Genomic DNA, 16,472 nt, shown 5'->3' on the forward strand with positions numbered 1-16,472 from the left:
TTTACATTATCATTTCTGTACAGCAGACATACAGCAATAGAAGCGCAGTACGCAAGTACAGGACTAAAGCCGCAAACTTAGCTCCAGGTATCCAAGCCGTCGAGTGTTCAGACGGTATTGAAGGCGTAAGGGAAGGGTACGGTTTCAGTCCCGTATTTTCATACTGCACTTCCATTGCCGTATTGTAACGGTAACAGTTCAGTTACTGTACCCTTCCCTTACGCCTTCAATACCGTCGGAACGCTTGACGGCTTGCATACCTCAAGTTTAGTTTGCAGCTTTAATCCCGTACTTGCGTACTGCACTTCTATCGCTGTGTGCTCGCTGTACGGTAACAATAATGTGAACTCTCAGCTACGGCCTTGGTAGTATTACGGAGGGTTACAGATAACGTCTGGCATCATGAGTTAGCGCAGTACAGTTCCGTAATATAACGACAAATCCTTATAAACAAGTGTAGTGTGTCTGAAAAAAGGGACAAGACAAAACGGAGGCAGTTTTGAAATTGAAGAACTATATTGTAAACCGTAAAAGAACATAATTATAAAGAAACCTTCATGGCATCCGATCGATCATCAGATGAGCTGAAAATAAAACAAATTCATATTCAGATGATTGAAAAGGCTACGGGAGGACCACAACCACTTGCACAAATTGCAGAGGCGCACGCACATGAAGTCACAAAAACCTGTACAGCAGGGGCTCCCAAGCTCACAGAGCGATGCTCTAAGCCTCTGGTAGCAGCGCGCAAAAACACAAGGACAAAGGGAGGAAATGCACAAGGCGAGCGCTGAACTTCAACTAAATGTTTAATGAAAAGGAAACACCGAAGTCCTGTGCATTCGTCCCTTTGTCCGTGTGTTTTTGCATGCTGCTACCAGTTATAATCATGCACCAACTCGCCTGTGCATTGCCACAAAGAGCCACTCAGCACCATGACAGATCAAGGTTGCTGCCCTCGACCCCTGTGAATGCAGTGTTGTGCCGCCATTTGCTTTTCTTTTTAATACAAGACAAGACTGGAAACCTTTTGATACCACATCGTACACATGCCAAATCAAATATGTACTCACACTGTTCCATTTTTTCTCAAAAGCAGCAAGATCTGTGGCGGCTTTGATTGCTCTTGCCCGAGCTCCTTTCGACCTCCCGGCCTCCTGTCGTGACCCATCATGTTGTTTGATACCAACCTGGTATCTGAAACAAGTAGCAGATTGGCCCATAAGTATTTGGTCAGAAACCAGACAAGTGAAAAAAAATTGCAGTGAAGGATTTGGGATCAGTACTTGCTGATATTTTACATGCACAACTAATGTCGAAAGCCCTAAGCTTTGCCACCAAAGTCACATAGGTGCACAGTTCAAATGTATAAGTGTGTTGAAGGTTCCTGAAATAACAATTAAGCCATAACAAGCTGAGCAAAACCTACATTTAGGCCAGCAGACTGTGCACTGTGCACTTAAAGAAAATATGTCAAGGTACAAATTCATGCCTAGATTTTGAGGAAAATAAAACAATGAGGGAACAACAAAAAAATATTGTAATAATGTGTCATTTTTCTGACAGAGGAGAAAATCTGGCACTCAAGGCTTCCCTCACTCAGATGCGATGGGGATACAGAACTCGGAATATTTCAGAAGTTATAAGCCCCATGTGGCACATCTTAAGGGGTAGGATTCATATATGTAACTTTTAGACCTACAAAACACTAAAAACATGTTGATTTAAAAAGATATTGAACAGACAGCGATGTAATTGATTTGAGTCATTTGGGAGAAGCTTTGGAAGCAAACAAAAGTAAATTTTATAGCAGCGACATAAACAGAAGAACAAGTACATACTTCGCGCCAGGGATGGGCAGTATTTCAAATACAAGTATTTGAACTACGTATTTCAAATACTTTGTGTATTTTGCATTTGTATTTAATTAAAAATTCTGTAATGTATTTGATGTGTGTATTTAAATACTAAAACGTGTGTATTTCAAATACAATTGTAATTAAATACAATTTTGTGGGCGAAAATACATCCCTCAAATTTATTGTCACTGTCCAGAGCAGGAAGAAAACTATGTTCTGCACCGAATGCAGTGTCTCTCAATCAAGCACAAGCGTTTTGTGACTTTGTAATTACGATGCTAGTCCAGGGAAAGAATAGTGATGAAATCGACGTTCACAGGCAGACTGGCTAAATAAGTGACAGTGACAACTTGTGATGCTTTCCAGCCTGATTTCCATCCATACTTTTGCCTCGAACATTCTAAATGCGCGGGTCATCCAGATGTTTGTAACTGGTGCGAGTTGCAACAATAAAAAAATCTGTAGCTAGTGCTGCACGTCTTGGTCGTCTCGGTCCTTTGATTGTCTATATCAAAATGTAATCAAAAAAAAAAAAAAAACTGCTAGAAGCTCTGTACTTTTTTTACCTATTACGTCCAAGCTGATTACATTTTTTTTTTGTGATTATATTTGTATTACGTTACTAGAGCCTCGAGCACTAACTCCCGAGTGTGCGATGCAAAATTAAAATGAGATACCCAGAAACCTGTTGCAGGTGCCCTGAAGTCGCTGACGCAAATTTTAAGGAATGTATTTGGAAGAGACCAACTACTTTTCTGTCTGTATTTGTATCTTGTACTTAAATACTTTTTTGCAAAAGTAATTAGATTTGTAATTAAATACATTTTTGACGAAGCATTTTGTATTTGTATTTCGATACATATTTGCATGTATTTTGCCCATCCCTGCTTCGTGCTTATTTCTTTTATTACAATACAGCATTAAAATTTGTCTGTTGTCCTACACAGTCACAAAGCAATTCCTCCTCTGCATTTCTACTCGTAATTAAGCAAGCACTCATTTGCATAATTAGTATTGCAGACAGTTGAATGACCTAAAATACTCAACTAGCTGTTAATGATTGCTTAAAAGCACCAGACATGGCAAAAGGAATGTTGTAAGAGAATCATTCTCTTTTTTTAGGAAGCCACATTTTGGCCAGCCACTGTCGAAAGAACATACGATTGATAAACATGTATAAAGACGAGAAAAAGGTATTCAGGTACAAAATCAAACATGAACCACATGCTACTAAAACATGCAGAAATAAAGCTTCAAAAAGTTGTGAAAAGGTTGTATATCAGTCAAATTTAGTTATGAATTAGATGAATTAGAGATCATCTGCACATATCACTTCTAGACACTTTTAGAGTGATACAGAATAGTGTGGTGCAGTAAAGAAACTCTTAAATAAATAATTAGCTGAGTATATTAAACATATTTTGAGGCTCCAATTTGTTTCCAGCGAAAAATAATTTAATGATGTATACTGCTTATGACTCTGCCTTCTAACTGAATGCCAAATAGAATTATAAGTAAATGACACATTCAGTAAAGATAAAACAATAGGAATAGTAGATATATTGACATATTGATTTGTGATTTCTGGGATAGGATCAAACATAGTCACATTGTAACATTAGGTGAAATTTTTAAATCGAATTATTATGCAAGATATAACAACCTTTAAAGTAACTGAAGAGTGTGTTGGTAAAATTCACAGACCACAGAAAGAACAAAACATACCCGGACGAAGGACGACAAACATTTCTTTTAATTAACAACATGAATGAGCTTAAAAGCACTTCCTTCAATTCAGACCGCCAAGGAAATTGAGAGAAAGGGAGGCAGAAAGAGAGAAAGGTAAGTGTCAAAAATTGTAAGGAAGGAAATAAGAAAAAGAGTGAAGTAACAGCATGAGTTACAATTCTAACTTTACACTTTCCTTTTTATCTTCCTGCCTCCCTTTCTCTCCATTTTCTTGGCAGTCTGAATTGCACGGAGTGCTCTTAAGTTCATTCCTGTTGTTCTTAGTTGAAAGAAATGTTTGTCGTCTCCTTCGTCCCGAGCACGTTTTATTCATTCTGTGGTCCAAGAATACAACACCCTATTGCGGTTTAATAATGGACTCTGAAATTGAGCTTGGAAATGTGGGTAGCCAGTGACAAATTAAAGGGCAACTCTACTCAATTTAGAAAATTTCAACATAGTGGATGACCTTACTTTGAAAAGCACTCATGAACAACTCTACATTGTTTCACGAAAAGTAGAATATTGTTTGTGCAACTTTGCTATTTATAACTCAAGTCGCAAATTGAAACCGAAACTTCGGCAAAGGGCAAGCAGCGACGTCAGTTGCATGCACACTCATGTCCATGGCAGATGCATGATTACGTGATTTACCCCACTCACTGGGTCAACTCTAGGTAGTGTTGTCTGAACTGACTGGACATGTGATGGCGTTGAAAGAGAAAAAAGCCGGTGTATACAACAGACATCAACATGACGTCACATCTGAAGGAAGTGGCAAAGTTGGCTAGCCTGCACATCGCTCGCTAAAATTAGCAGATTAGCGCTTGTCAAACTTTGAGGGTCCAATTTTATATACAGAAAGATTTCAGTTGTAGCCTTCCTAGATGATTATAAAGAGAACTAATTGTTTTCTCAGCCAAAATTCAGCAGATGTTGTCTGAACTGACTGGACATGTGATGGCGTTGAAAGAGAAAAAAGCCGGTGTATACAACAGACATCAACATGACGTCACATCTGAAGGAAGTGCCAAAGTTGGCTAGCCTGCACATCGCTCGCTAAAATTAGCAGATTAGCGCTTGTCAAACTTTGAGGGTCCAATTTTATATACAGAAAGATTTCAGTTGTAGCCTTCCTAGATGATTATAAAGAGAACTAATTGTTTTCTCAGCCAAAATTCAGCAGAGTTGCTCTTTATTGCCTCTCATGAGGCTCAAAATTATGAAGGAAATAAACCATACCTCTGAATGAACTCAAGTGTGGTTCCCGCACCTTTGGCATACTGGATGTTTAAACAATAATAAAGGGCGAAAAGGAGCTCCACAGCTTGCAGAAAGCCCACATCTTCCACCATCACCTCATGGTCCACAAACAGCTGGCAGCTGCATTCGAAAAGTGAGCGGCCTAGGAAAGAAACAAGCGATTAATGTAATTAATGCTGAGAAAATGTGTTAGTATCAGATGTATCGACCTATCTAGTCAAGTGACCAGAAAAGTCATGCGACCGACACCACTACGCCGGCTTTTTCTCTAATAGGGCTTTTAACGCTCACGCATTAAATGAAGAAAAAAATACCATTGTCATATTCTCATCTGGAAACTTCTATAGAGGTATTACCAGCAGGGACACTGAATAGGTAGGCACACCGATATAGGATTGTGACGCATATCTGAGATCTGAGACTGAGATGCATCACAATCACAGATAAGGCACACCTTATATGCCAAGCCAAATAAGGGTCGCACTAAATAGTGTTGAGCTACCATACCCAGTAATGACATTAAGTTATGCAAAGTGCTCCTGAAGGTTTGAACAAAACAAAAAATTTGTATATGAGCATGTAGAATCAAACACTTTTTGTTGAGTTTGTGAACAGAATCAGTAGCATGGAAGTCTGATGCCAACGTGCAATGCCAGTCGTCGGTTTCGTTTAAATTGCTTTAGCTAGAAATTAAATGACTGGAAACCGCATGCGACCACACATTCTACGAGCAGAAAATTTGGCTGTTTGGGTTGGACAAGACACAGAATGCAGGCCCAAACAATCCAATGCCTCACAGGCACCTGCTGTTTGGGCTGTATGCCGTTTTGTGGCACCTTCACTCACAAACCAAAATAAAAACTTCTCTTTTTCTTGCTGGATCAATCAAACATTGATTGTCAAAGTATGGTATAATACCAGGACATGTGCTTTACATTGGTGCTTGATAAGGCTGCCGAAACCAAACAATGTGGTCATCTATCTAGCTCTGGTCAAAATCGGCACACCACCCTTTGGTTACACCACTGCAGTATTCCAGCACTCTGGTTACACCACTACAGTATCCCACTACAATTGAGTCACTAGGAGTCATCTGCACTGACCCCTCTTCTCTCTCTCACTCTCAAAATGGCACTACCCACGATAAAACGGTCTAGGTTGTTGTTCCAAAATTCAACACAAATTAAAAAAGAAAGCACCTTCAAAAATACAAAGCATGCAAGGAAAAGACACATGAAGCTCACCCAGTGCAACAATTACAGGAGAAGCAGGCAGACTGTTACGAAACTCCTCTGTGATTTCTGTTGTCACCTAAGAAAAGTCAGAAAACATGTGTGGTTAATTGAGAAATGCACGAAATGCTAGTGAAGGTACCATACATCTATGGGTCTATATTTATTCCCACAGAATGTAGAACTGTGGGACACAAGCAAGACGACGTAAGGCGGATCGCAAAGAATGATGCCCGAAGAACTTATCGTGGCCGGCGACTTTACCGCAGATGCACGAATATGGGGATACAAGCGAGACAATGACAGAGAGTGCAATGTCTTCACACCCGCCAAGCAGGCCTATCTATGAATTCTCAAAGAAAAACAGACTGCCATTCGCATTGGCAAACGTCGCACTGAGAACGACACCACAAGACTTGACATGGGCCATACACAACATCCAAGCCCGAGTGCGAACTGCTCCGACGCCTTGGGAAGCAAGCACCTACCCGTCGAAATAGAATTAATGACAGAAAGACACCCCAACACTAAATGACAGATCAGCTTCATTAACCTAGCACCTGAAAAAGTGTCTAGGTGAGCGAATAATGAAAGCCACATCCACTCAGAAGTACCAAGCCAAACAAGACGATCCAGACCCCGACCTTCATCTCCTCAACTTGTGTGCTATCAGACTGCAAGCCCAACAATGTTACAGGAGAAATAAGGACTGAAAACTTCAAGCCAATTTCAATGCAAGCACGGTGAAGATAAAAAATACACCCAGAAGCTCCGTAAACAACTGAGGTGCAAGCTCCGAGATAACACACGACGAGTGTGGGGCACATTCAAAGGACTCTGGCAGGAAGGCCGACAACTTTAAATCCACTGCTTCCTGGTACACCAAACCATTCCCAAGTAAATAAAACAGTGTTTGCCACCGCATGCGAGTTCCTGTCTTCCCTTATCCTTACTATCCTTGGTGACAACAGCGCCGCCTTCATTGAAAAAGACACAATGGATCCCCTATTCTCCCAGGAAGCCAAACAACAGGCCCACTGAAAACACCTCACGGCTCTACTCAAAGAAGACTTAGACCCACTCCCAGATGGTAATTATACCAGGTGGGAAGAGGTTCGCCTGAAAAGACAACGGACCCACACCACTATGGTTTCCAAGGAAACAACAAAATGTAACACCCACAAGAACATGGTGCATAAGCCGCCATACACAGGAAAAAGACAAGAGCCTATGCGCCCACTGCGAGGTCACAGTCACAGAAGCGCACTCCTGGTACTGCCCACACATGCAAGAACCCCAAACCTTGAAAGAGTCCGTTAATCCCACGGGTATTCGGGAATACCAAAAGGCTATTCTCCATTCACCCCTCACTTATGTGAAAGAGGTTCGTCTCACCCACTTTATTTTCATCTCACCCTTATTTCCTTTAACCCTTCATCCCACCTACAGGAGATAGCGTTTGCTGAGATCAAAGGATGCGGTTCTTGTTATTTTCTCACTAATAAGGACATTTTTAACTACAAACATTTGTTGTCCTAACGCTCAATAACAACTAAAAAACAATGTTAAATAAGCAGCAATGTATCTGCTGATATCTGTCACAAAGCCTCATTGTTACACCTGCGGGACAAGGAAGCTGCTAATATTAAAAACAAATGATCCTAACTTAGGAGTCGAAGTGGAAGTACAAACGTTTGTCACTAGTTAATTCTCTAGCATAATTTTTGTGTTAACTCTAACACTCGATCCCAAAAATGCAAAACATCATGTGAACCCATTAGAAGCAAGTGGTACAAGAGTGGGTGCCCACCGCCGCTCCCCCTTTGGTTTAGTGAAATATTTATGTAGAACATACTATAAGATGACCCAGCCTAGAGTTGCATATCTTCCCATTGCACTCTAATGTGAAGTATAATAAGTTGAGCCACCTCAGCCAGGAAAAGATTAAGGAAGGTTTGGCTCCTCGTAGAGCAATAGTAATTTCACTTTTTACGTGCTCATTATCAGCATTGTCGTCAGATACCAAGAAAGCGTTCACAAAGATTTTGCAGACAATTCTGAAAAAGTGGGGGGATGGTCGCTCAGAAAGCGAAACTGCAGAAAGAGTACAAGGCATTGCTCCAATGGTTAAAAATCACTAGGCAGGCGCCTATTCGGACATAGGTGCATGACCGGTATGTTACGGTATACAGGAAGACTGATATAGCTGAAAATTTCAAAAAATGAAGAAAAGTTTAGTATTTCCAGATGCATAGTTTCTCAGTGGAATGCTGACTGCCTGTGTGAGACTTCCAGGAAGTTATTTTCAACAAGGTCATGAGGATGTGTCTTTGGAAACAAATAACCTGGTTATTATGAATGCTCCTACCTGATGTAACTGGAAGAGCTCTCCGAGGTTTTCTTGAAAGTAGGATGCAAGCAATGGGAGGAGGCAGACAGCTGCTGCGTTTTGATCTTTGAACTCTGCCTCGGCCTTGTTGATTTTGAGGCTCCACTCGAGCACAGCATCATTTTTGGGGCTTGAACATAGGAATGTCACGAGGAGGAGGACATCTTTGGGCAGGCTCAATGTTCCGTCCAGACAGACAGCTGTAAGCCTTAAAAAATTCATGTTATCACTGACTCCTCATATCCAAAATCTTTGTAATCAAAATACCTTTTTGGGAAAAGCAAAATATTGAAGGAAAGAAATCTGCAAGGACCACTGTATGGTGAAAGTAGCAATCGTATTCGTCGTTCAAAGCACCTTTTTATGAGCATAATAGTGTATGTTTGTTTTAGGAGTGAGTGACTCTTGCAAAGAACTGAACATATTCTGCCTTTTTAAAAAGGAAAGAGTCTTGATCTAAGTGAGTGGGATCCACATCATCAATGACTGAAGGCACTTCACTCTCAACGTCTGGTTTTTCCCTAATATTCTCCAGACCATTGTCATCCTTGCTACAGCATGACGTCACTATTTCATCCTGCTCTACTGGCTCTGTCACCACTGATTTTTTTTTTCCATTCCCATGGCATATGGAAAGATGGGTCATGAGTGAACCCCATGTCCTAAGCTGGCTATCACACGCATCAATTGGACAAGTTACAACAGTTGGCGGGTTGCCGGTGAGATGTTTTTGAGGTGCTCGATAAAAGCCTTTCCAGGGCTCACCTCTTCACTGCAGGAACTAACACTGCATGTCCGGCAGGATTGGAAGTTAGTTGCATTACGAGGTGCAAGCGGAGAATGACACCTTGTGATGTGGCTTCGCAATGAGTTGTAATTTTTGAATGCAGCCTCACAGCCGACAACGCTGCATGGAACACCTCTTGATGATGTTTCATGATATAATGTGTGCTTGAAGAACGTGTCCAATGATGTAAACTTTTTCTGGCATCCTTTGCAGTGATGTCTCATCTATAACCAAAAAGGAGTGCTTGATTTATTTTAAGTTGATTTAATATTGAACATGTTTGTTGGGACCCTGAGAAATACAATATCCTCAGACGACATGAGAGCTGAACAATTTGGCTTTCTTTTTTCGGATAGAAGGTCTACTTTAAGTCCCAAGATCTGCAAAAAAACATTTTTCTCTCCACGATTTTGTACTTAAACACATGATCTTTGCATTTTTATAAAGGTACCTGAAACATTACCAATATTCGAAGCAATCATGGCGAAGTCCTAATCCAAAGATATTAATCCTTGACCCCAAATTTTTTTATTCCTGCCACAACTGAAGTCAGTGAACATTAAATCAACTGTGCTTGTGAAGATAATGACACACAGCATAAACATACACCTATCTAGAAATTAACACAGTAAGGATTATAAAGCACTTAACGTGAGCTTTTATCAAGTTTCAAAACTAACATTGTGTTTAAACTGAAGTACAAAACAGCCATCCTCAATGTTCTGTGTTAATCTGAAGGCAATGTTTCTATTTACACCAGAAAGATAGAACACCTGCACCTGCCTGTCTACACCTGCAGCGTGCGTGTCGTCTTGTCGTCCAGTCTTAACATACAAAACTATGTTTCCGTGTTCTTTTAGGTTGCCCGAGCCATGAGGAGCTACAGTCTAGCATGCTAATATTGGGCAGTGATATGAATGGCCGCAGTAATTGTCATGTGAAACGTTCGGCTAGGTTGGCTAGGTTTTCGCTTCTGTGCATCTAGCTTGAGAGGTCAGGTGAACAGAGCTCGGCTGGAATGGTATAGCGCCTTGTCATTCATAGCTTGAGCAGTGGAATGAAAGCCAGGACGACGCAGCGCTATTTGATTTAAACTGCTGCCAAGGGCAAGGGAAAGGAACATGGAAAGGAGTAAGTAAACAACGCTGGCAAGGGAAATTCCTCCTCTCCTTGCCAGCTATCCATCTGCTTCCTCCACTCCCACCTTCCTTTCCCTAGCATTTCGCGCTGGACTTACTGTTTTTTTTTTTTCTTGCTCTTTTCCATTTTTTGTTTGCGTTGCAGTCTACCGCGAAAATGTTTCACGCTAACGCCCCGCAATTGCACAGTAATGTGACACATTTTTTTTACCACCTTTTGGGGCAGAAAATTGGTTTTCTAGATATGTGGGCCGGCTTGCATGAAGCAGAGTCTCGGTTGAGACTGCTCAAAGAAAGCGCTGTCAAGGCTAGTGCTAGAGCTTAAACCGAGTCCTAGACGCTCGCGCGCCCGAGCCTTGGCAGCGCTTTCTTTGAGCAGTCTCAACCGAGACGCTGTTTCTTGCAAGCCGGCCCAGGCATCTAGTTTGTTCTCCTTTCTACCTCAAATACTACAATAAGGCAGATGACTTAACTCCAACTATAAGGCAACATATCTCTCTTTTTTTTTTTTTCCACTGCTGGCAGCCACTTATTACGGTGCAGTTAACAAATCATTTCTTGCCCAATTTCATTTTCTTTTTCTCTAAACACACGACGCGCTTCGTGCACCCTGCTGTGCTGAGACCGTTTGTTCTCTGAACAGAGCTGCGCCGCGGCAAAATGTTAAGGCTGAAACACATTTACAAGAAAAGAAACCGAATATAGAACGGAAATCGGAGGGTGCAAAAATTGTTGCACGCAAATTTGGGAGACAAGTTACACGAGAAGACTGATCCCGCGCAAAAGGCAACGTCCTCCGCAGTAAAATTAATGCAAACAACACCAAACGTGCACTCATATATATATGACGCCGTGATTAGGACTTGACAGAATCATCGGATAAAAAGAGACTGGCTGTATCAGCTTTGGTTTTCGAAGCAACCGAGGCCTTCACGCACCGGTACAAAGACTGCTATTACAACAGATAAAGTAAACAGAAGCAACGTGCGGAAACCAGTGTACGTATGCCACCGGTCACGACATCCTTCTACTGCCACACGCTTGCCTCGTTCTTATTCACGAAGTTCCTGGTAGATTAATTCGTTCTTACATGCATGGAGTCAGCCACAATCGGCGCTCGATGTTTAGTTGAGATTGAGATGTGCACCGACACGAGCATCGGCCGACGTACAGTCGGGAGCAAAAGTTTGCGGGGCACGGGAGCGCCTGCCGAAAAGACTGGCTGCGCCTTCTCACGCACGTTGCTGCTCCAAGACTCACGCTATGCGCACGCGCTTCCTTTCTTGTTCGCGGTCATGCTTTTTTCGCTCGCTTCCGTTCGACACGCACGATATATAACTGGGACTGGCGCAAGGTGCCGCGAAATGTTATCTGTAGCATGCGCGAGTTTCGTCACCCACCACGGTGGCTGAGGCAGACGCGCGGCGTGAGGGCTGTCATAGCGGCACCTTGCGCCGGTCCCCGGTTATCTCGTGCACGTCGGGCGGAAGCGAGCGAAAAAGTCATGGCTTCGAGCACGAAAGGAAGCACATTCTCGAAGCGTGAATCTTGCGAGCGGCCGCGCGCCGCAGAAGGCGCAACCAGTCATTTCGGCTGACGCTCCCGCGCCCCGCAAACTTTTACCGCCGACTGTACACGAGCAAACTCACCGCGATCTTGCTTTGCCCGAATGCCACAACACAGCGAACAGCCCACATAATTCTCAGTCTCCGCAATGCTCCGTTCACCACATACACGTAACACGACAAAGATCGGCGAAAATCAGTCTTCGTACAAAGCTGATCAAAAACCGCGGAAACACTCAACCAGCCTCGGCGGCTGCCGCGGCTGCGCCATAGCGTAGAAAACCCGGAGAGGGACGGAACGGACGGAACTCCCGAAGTAACGTTGCGACATCGCTCCGTCCCCCTCCGGGTTTCCCCGCCGAAGAAAAAAAAAAAAAAAAAAAAAAAAAAGGCAATAGGAGTTGCTGTCTGATTTTCGTTTGCGATTTCTTCATACAATTTGACCGCTTTTCGGAAATGTGTTTCAGTCATGACTCATTACGTAGAGTCCGGCGCCGTCGCTACACAGTAGCGCACCAAGGAATGGAGAAAACTAAACTCAACGAACTCAAAAAAAAAAAAAAAAAAAAGACCGCGGACTTAAAGACGTACTGCAAAGCATTTGAGTACTGGCAGTGTTAGACACGAAGGTCGAATCGATCAATTTAAAGTTTCCTAAATCCACACAAGTCTACCGTAACAATATGAGAGTGCACGGAAGCTAAATGTCGGCTCGGCACAAACGAACAAAAAAAAAAACAGGAATTTTGGCACTAGTTTTTTACACTTCGGTCAAACGTATATAGTATATTATTGTGGGCACTTGAAACCTCATTGCACTGTGTCGCTTTGCATGTTTCGAAACAAATTGCACATGAACAGCACGTTATGTCGAACAAGCAGCTACCGAAAAAATCGGCGTGCATGGTCCTCGAACCATACCAGGGACCTCTGCCTTTCCAGCGGAGCGCTAATCCAAGAGCGTTTCACGTAGCCGAATAATATTTAACTAAGAAGGGAGCAAGAAAAACGTAGAACACCGACACACTACGTGTCGTGATAATGCTAGAGTAACACTCGAAAGCAACAAGGCAAAGACCCCGTTACTCTAAACGCTACGCACCTCCAGCGCGAGGCGCACATCGTCTGCACACGCTTGTGGCGAGCAATGCATAATAGTGAATCCAGACAACTGCTCGACTCATCTAAGAAAACAGTGGTGTGACAGGTATTCATCAAACAGTTCAAGGAAGGGGATGTAATGCACTTACCGTGAAATCTGCAGGTTTGAGTGCGGCGAACCAAAAACACGTCCACATAGTCGCCGAATTGCGCGGGATCTGCCTCGACATGCTCACTGCGCATGCGCCAGGGGTGCCTTCACGCGGACAGCGTCCCACGGGAGCGCGGGAAAGAAGTTCACGTGACCTTCCACCTCTCCGAATAAAAGGGCTGCATTGACTGCGCCTGCGCAGCGCGCCGGCTATGTCTGTTCGTTCGGGTGCGGTGGAGGGGTTTACGGCGAAACGGCAACGACGGCTCGCGAGCGGCTCTGGTCCCGTCGGCGCTCCCCGTAATTTTACGGTTTTTTTTAACAGTGTATTTTATTTCCGACAGAAAAGTTTGGTGGGCTATGGCAAAAGGATAGTAAGCAGCCCTCTTCAAGTGACAGCTGTCAGCCGCCAAATCGGCAAAACCCTTGTCGGTGGCTGACAGCTGTCACTCGGAGATGATTAAAAGGGGTGTAATTGCGTCTGTGGTATAGATAACGCGTGTAAAAAGTCCTGTGTGCATCGGGCTGGAGAGGCAATGCGAGTTGCAGAAGTTGCGTGTTTTGGAACCGGGCCATCACCAGGATGTAATTGCTAGTGTTATGCTCAAAGTGCTAGGAAAGTTTAGTTCGTCTCCCGTGGAAAAACCGGTGGTGAAGAATGTCGTCTGTGTGCCTTACTAACATAAACTATCTCATAATTTAAAGTCAGTGGCCAAGACGTTCGGAGTAAATTTAGTTCTCAAAGCTCAACATAAATTAGAAAGTTTAACCCCCTTTTCAGGGGAGGCACTCACTTGATCGAATGACGTTTTAGCGAACGCCCACGTTTCATCGAACGACACTTTAGCGAATAGTTGGACGCCGCGAAGCGGCGTTTTCGGGTGGGCCCAGTGAGTTAATATTTTTGTAATGAGTTGCCGCAGACTGTCGCCGCGAAGCGGCGTAAAGCGCAGCGCGACGGATGGGTTAACGCGCGCCCCCGTTATTCGCTAAAACGACCATTCGCTCAAATGTCGCCGTTCGCTAAAATGTCATTCGCTCTTCTGATATGGACCCCCTTTTCAGGCGGTCGTCAGGGTTGGCATAAAAAACCCCGAAACCCCGATGTAACTTGTCAGGTAGGAGTGCTGCACGACATTCTGTTCCGGTGTGGGATGTCTTATGTGGGGCAAACTGGTCGCTGTTTGAATGAAAGGTTGCTGAAACATAAAAGGGCGGTAAAGCATAAGGTGCAGCTCTTGGAAATAGCTCAACATGTTGTAGACTGTAATGACTGTCAGCCAGAAAAAGGGGAGGGGGGGGGGGACCCAGGTTTTGCATATTGAGAAAGAAAATGGTAGCAGAGTTGTGAGGGAGACCATGCGTATTTTGGCACGAGGCAACTGCGTAAGCACACCGTCTTTGGCATTTGATAGTGAACTAAATCGCTTTCTGTGTCTCTAAAGTTTTTTTTTCTTTTCTTGCAAGGGGGGGGGGGGGGGGGGGCAGCGTTAGCAGGGTTTGTGTTTGAGATGCCTGTTATCATGTGTGACTGGCCTTCTCTGGATTGAGGTCGTCTGGGCCTGTTTTGGTTTGGTGTGAACAAATAAGAAACATGTGTTCTTCGATTTTTTTTTTGTGGTAGTGGGCGCAAGGGGGGGGGGGGGGGGGCGGGGGGGGGGGGGTTGACGTTAGCAGAGTTTGTGTTTGAGATGCCTGCTATCATGTGTGGCTGGTCTTATCTGAGTTGAAATCGTCAGGGTCAGTTTTTGGTTTGGTGTGAAAAGAAGGGAGGCAGCATGTGTCATTCGGGTCAGTCTGAGCATTCGGTGACCGAGGGGTGCAATGTCCATCGCTGTTTCGGCTTTGGAGATGAGGGTCGTGGTGTATTTTTTTTTTCTTTTCAAATAAATTAGAAGCTGTGTTTAAGACTTAAATAATACTTAAAAAACAAGCGAGCTGGTGATGATTCATGTTAATAAAACCCGAGACACAGGAACACAGAAGGGGACGAACACAACACAACGTCTCAAACACAGCTGAACGTTTATTTTTCAGACACTCGTTTAAAAAGGCGAGCCCCCCCGGTGCCCCCACCCGACATCCACAGTCCCGAAGGTCAAGCCGCTTCCTCCCGTCCAGTCCACGTCAGCAGCCCTTCTCGCGCACACAGCCATCCACATGCCCTAGGCGCCACAGAGTCGATGAGAACGTCCACGCAGACTTGTTGTTTTGTCCGTTTTTTTTCCCCCTGTGTTGTTACGATGGAAGTTCTTCACCAGCTCGCCTGTGGTTTTACCCTTTCTTCATTTTCAATATGCCGAAAACGTTGTACAGTTATAAAACGGCTGGACAACATTACATCCTGTTATTGAAAATTTCCGGAGAGGGCCTGAAAGCCCTTGGAAACCCTCGTATTTTCGTCTTCAAAATCTCTATAAACCTTATGTCCGCACCGACCTGCGGGGGTGGCCTGATGTTTGTACAGGTTTTAAATGTGTCTTTGCGGTAAGATACACCAGCCATAGCATCCTCTATACTCACAAAGCCTGGCAGCTCGACGAGGGAGCCATAGAGTGCCCGGTCGCAGATTTGGAGCGCGAGGATCGAGTAGCGCAGCGCATCAAAGAGCCATTTCTCGGTCACCTGGACGTCAGCGCACAGCTTTTGCAGCGGCCAGGACCCCAAACACTCTTGTTCGCTCGGGAGAAGTGTGTTTCTGGTGCCCCCCCGCAGCGGGGCACCAGTCACGTGGCTCTTCTCTCATCCGTTGTCAGCTGCTCCACCTTTTCCGTTTCGGCGGCCGCGCCTCGTTGCACCAACTCGTGTTCACGAACGAACCGGAGCGTCCCTAGTGACACACCGGCAGCGCCGCGCATGCGCGATGGGCTGTGGGCAAGAAGCGCACCGTCCCGCATCAGGAAACCATTGGAATGTGATGTTGGCGTCCATGTCAGTCCCCGTGTTCTTTTTCATGCTGCAATTGTTGATTCTACGTCTTGCTAGCAATGTCTTACTATTTTAAGGGTCTAAGCAAAATTAAAGAGGCTCGTACAACACTTCAAAACCGCGCGTAGATAATGTGACGTGCGGCTGTTCATCCCGCGTATAAACGCTGTAGAATGGACCCTAAAGCCTGATTCACACGATGAGACTGTGCTCGCTATTTTCAATCGCGACGTCTCTCGGGCTGAAAAAAGCGTGGACGGCAGCTGCGATGCTTGGCGTGGCTACCGTAAATCGCAAGCAGAATCGGTCCAAGTGAATCAGGCGTGACAG

The 16,472-nt window shown here is 44.2% G+C and overlaps 1 protein-coding gene across 1 annotated transcript; it reads right to left on the minus strand.

The window, feature by feature from the left end:
- Positions 1-493: 493 nt before the first annotated feature.
- LOC121045531 lies at positions 494-9,264 on the minus strand. The gene is made up of 6 exons (XM_042286987.1): positions 9,258-9,264; positions 8,451-8,671; positions 6,095-6,161; positions 4,830-4,992; positions 1,074-1,197; positions 494-584 (listed from the first exon to the last, which is right to left on the minus strand). Exons 1-6 carry the CDS (start codon positions 9,262-9,264, stop codon positions 576-578), a joined length of 591 nt encoding a protein of 196 aa, XP_042142921.1. The 3' UTR covers positions 494-575.
- Between the last annotated feature and the right edge of the window lie 7,208 nt (positions 9,265-16,472).

The sequence above is a fragment of the Ixodes scapularis genome, unplaced genomic scaffold (genome assembly GCF_016920785.2).
Source record: "Ixodes scapularis isolate PalLabHiFi unplaced genomic scaffold, ASM1692078v2 PGA_scaffold8__174_contigs__length_109621045, whole genome shotgun sequence".
Classification (NCBI taxonomy): Eukaryota; Metazoa; Arthropoda; class Arachnida; order Ixodida; family Ixodidae; genus Ixodes; species Ixodes scapularis.

Bases quoted from the DNA above. Each gene is read 5' to 3' on its own strand.
- LOC121045531 (XM_042286987.1), bottom strand. The intron at 4,993-6,094 runs GTGAGCTTCATG...TTTCTTTCCTAG, and splicing joins TCCTGTAATTGTTGCACTGG to GCCGCTCACTTTTCGAATGC. The intron at 1,198-4,829 runs GTATGGTTTATT...TACTTGTTTCAG, and splicing joins ACACTTGAGTTCATTCAGAG to ATACCAGGTTGGTATCAAAC.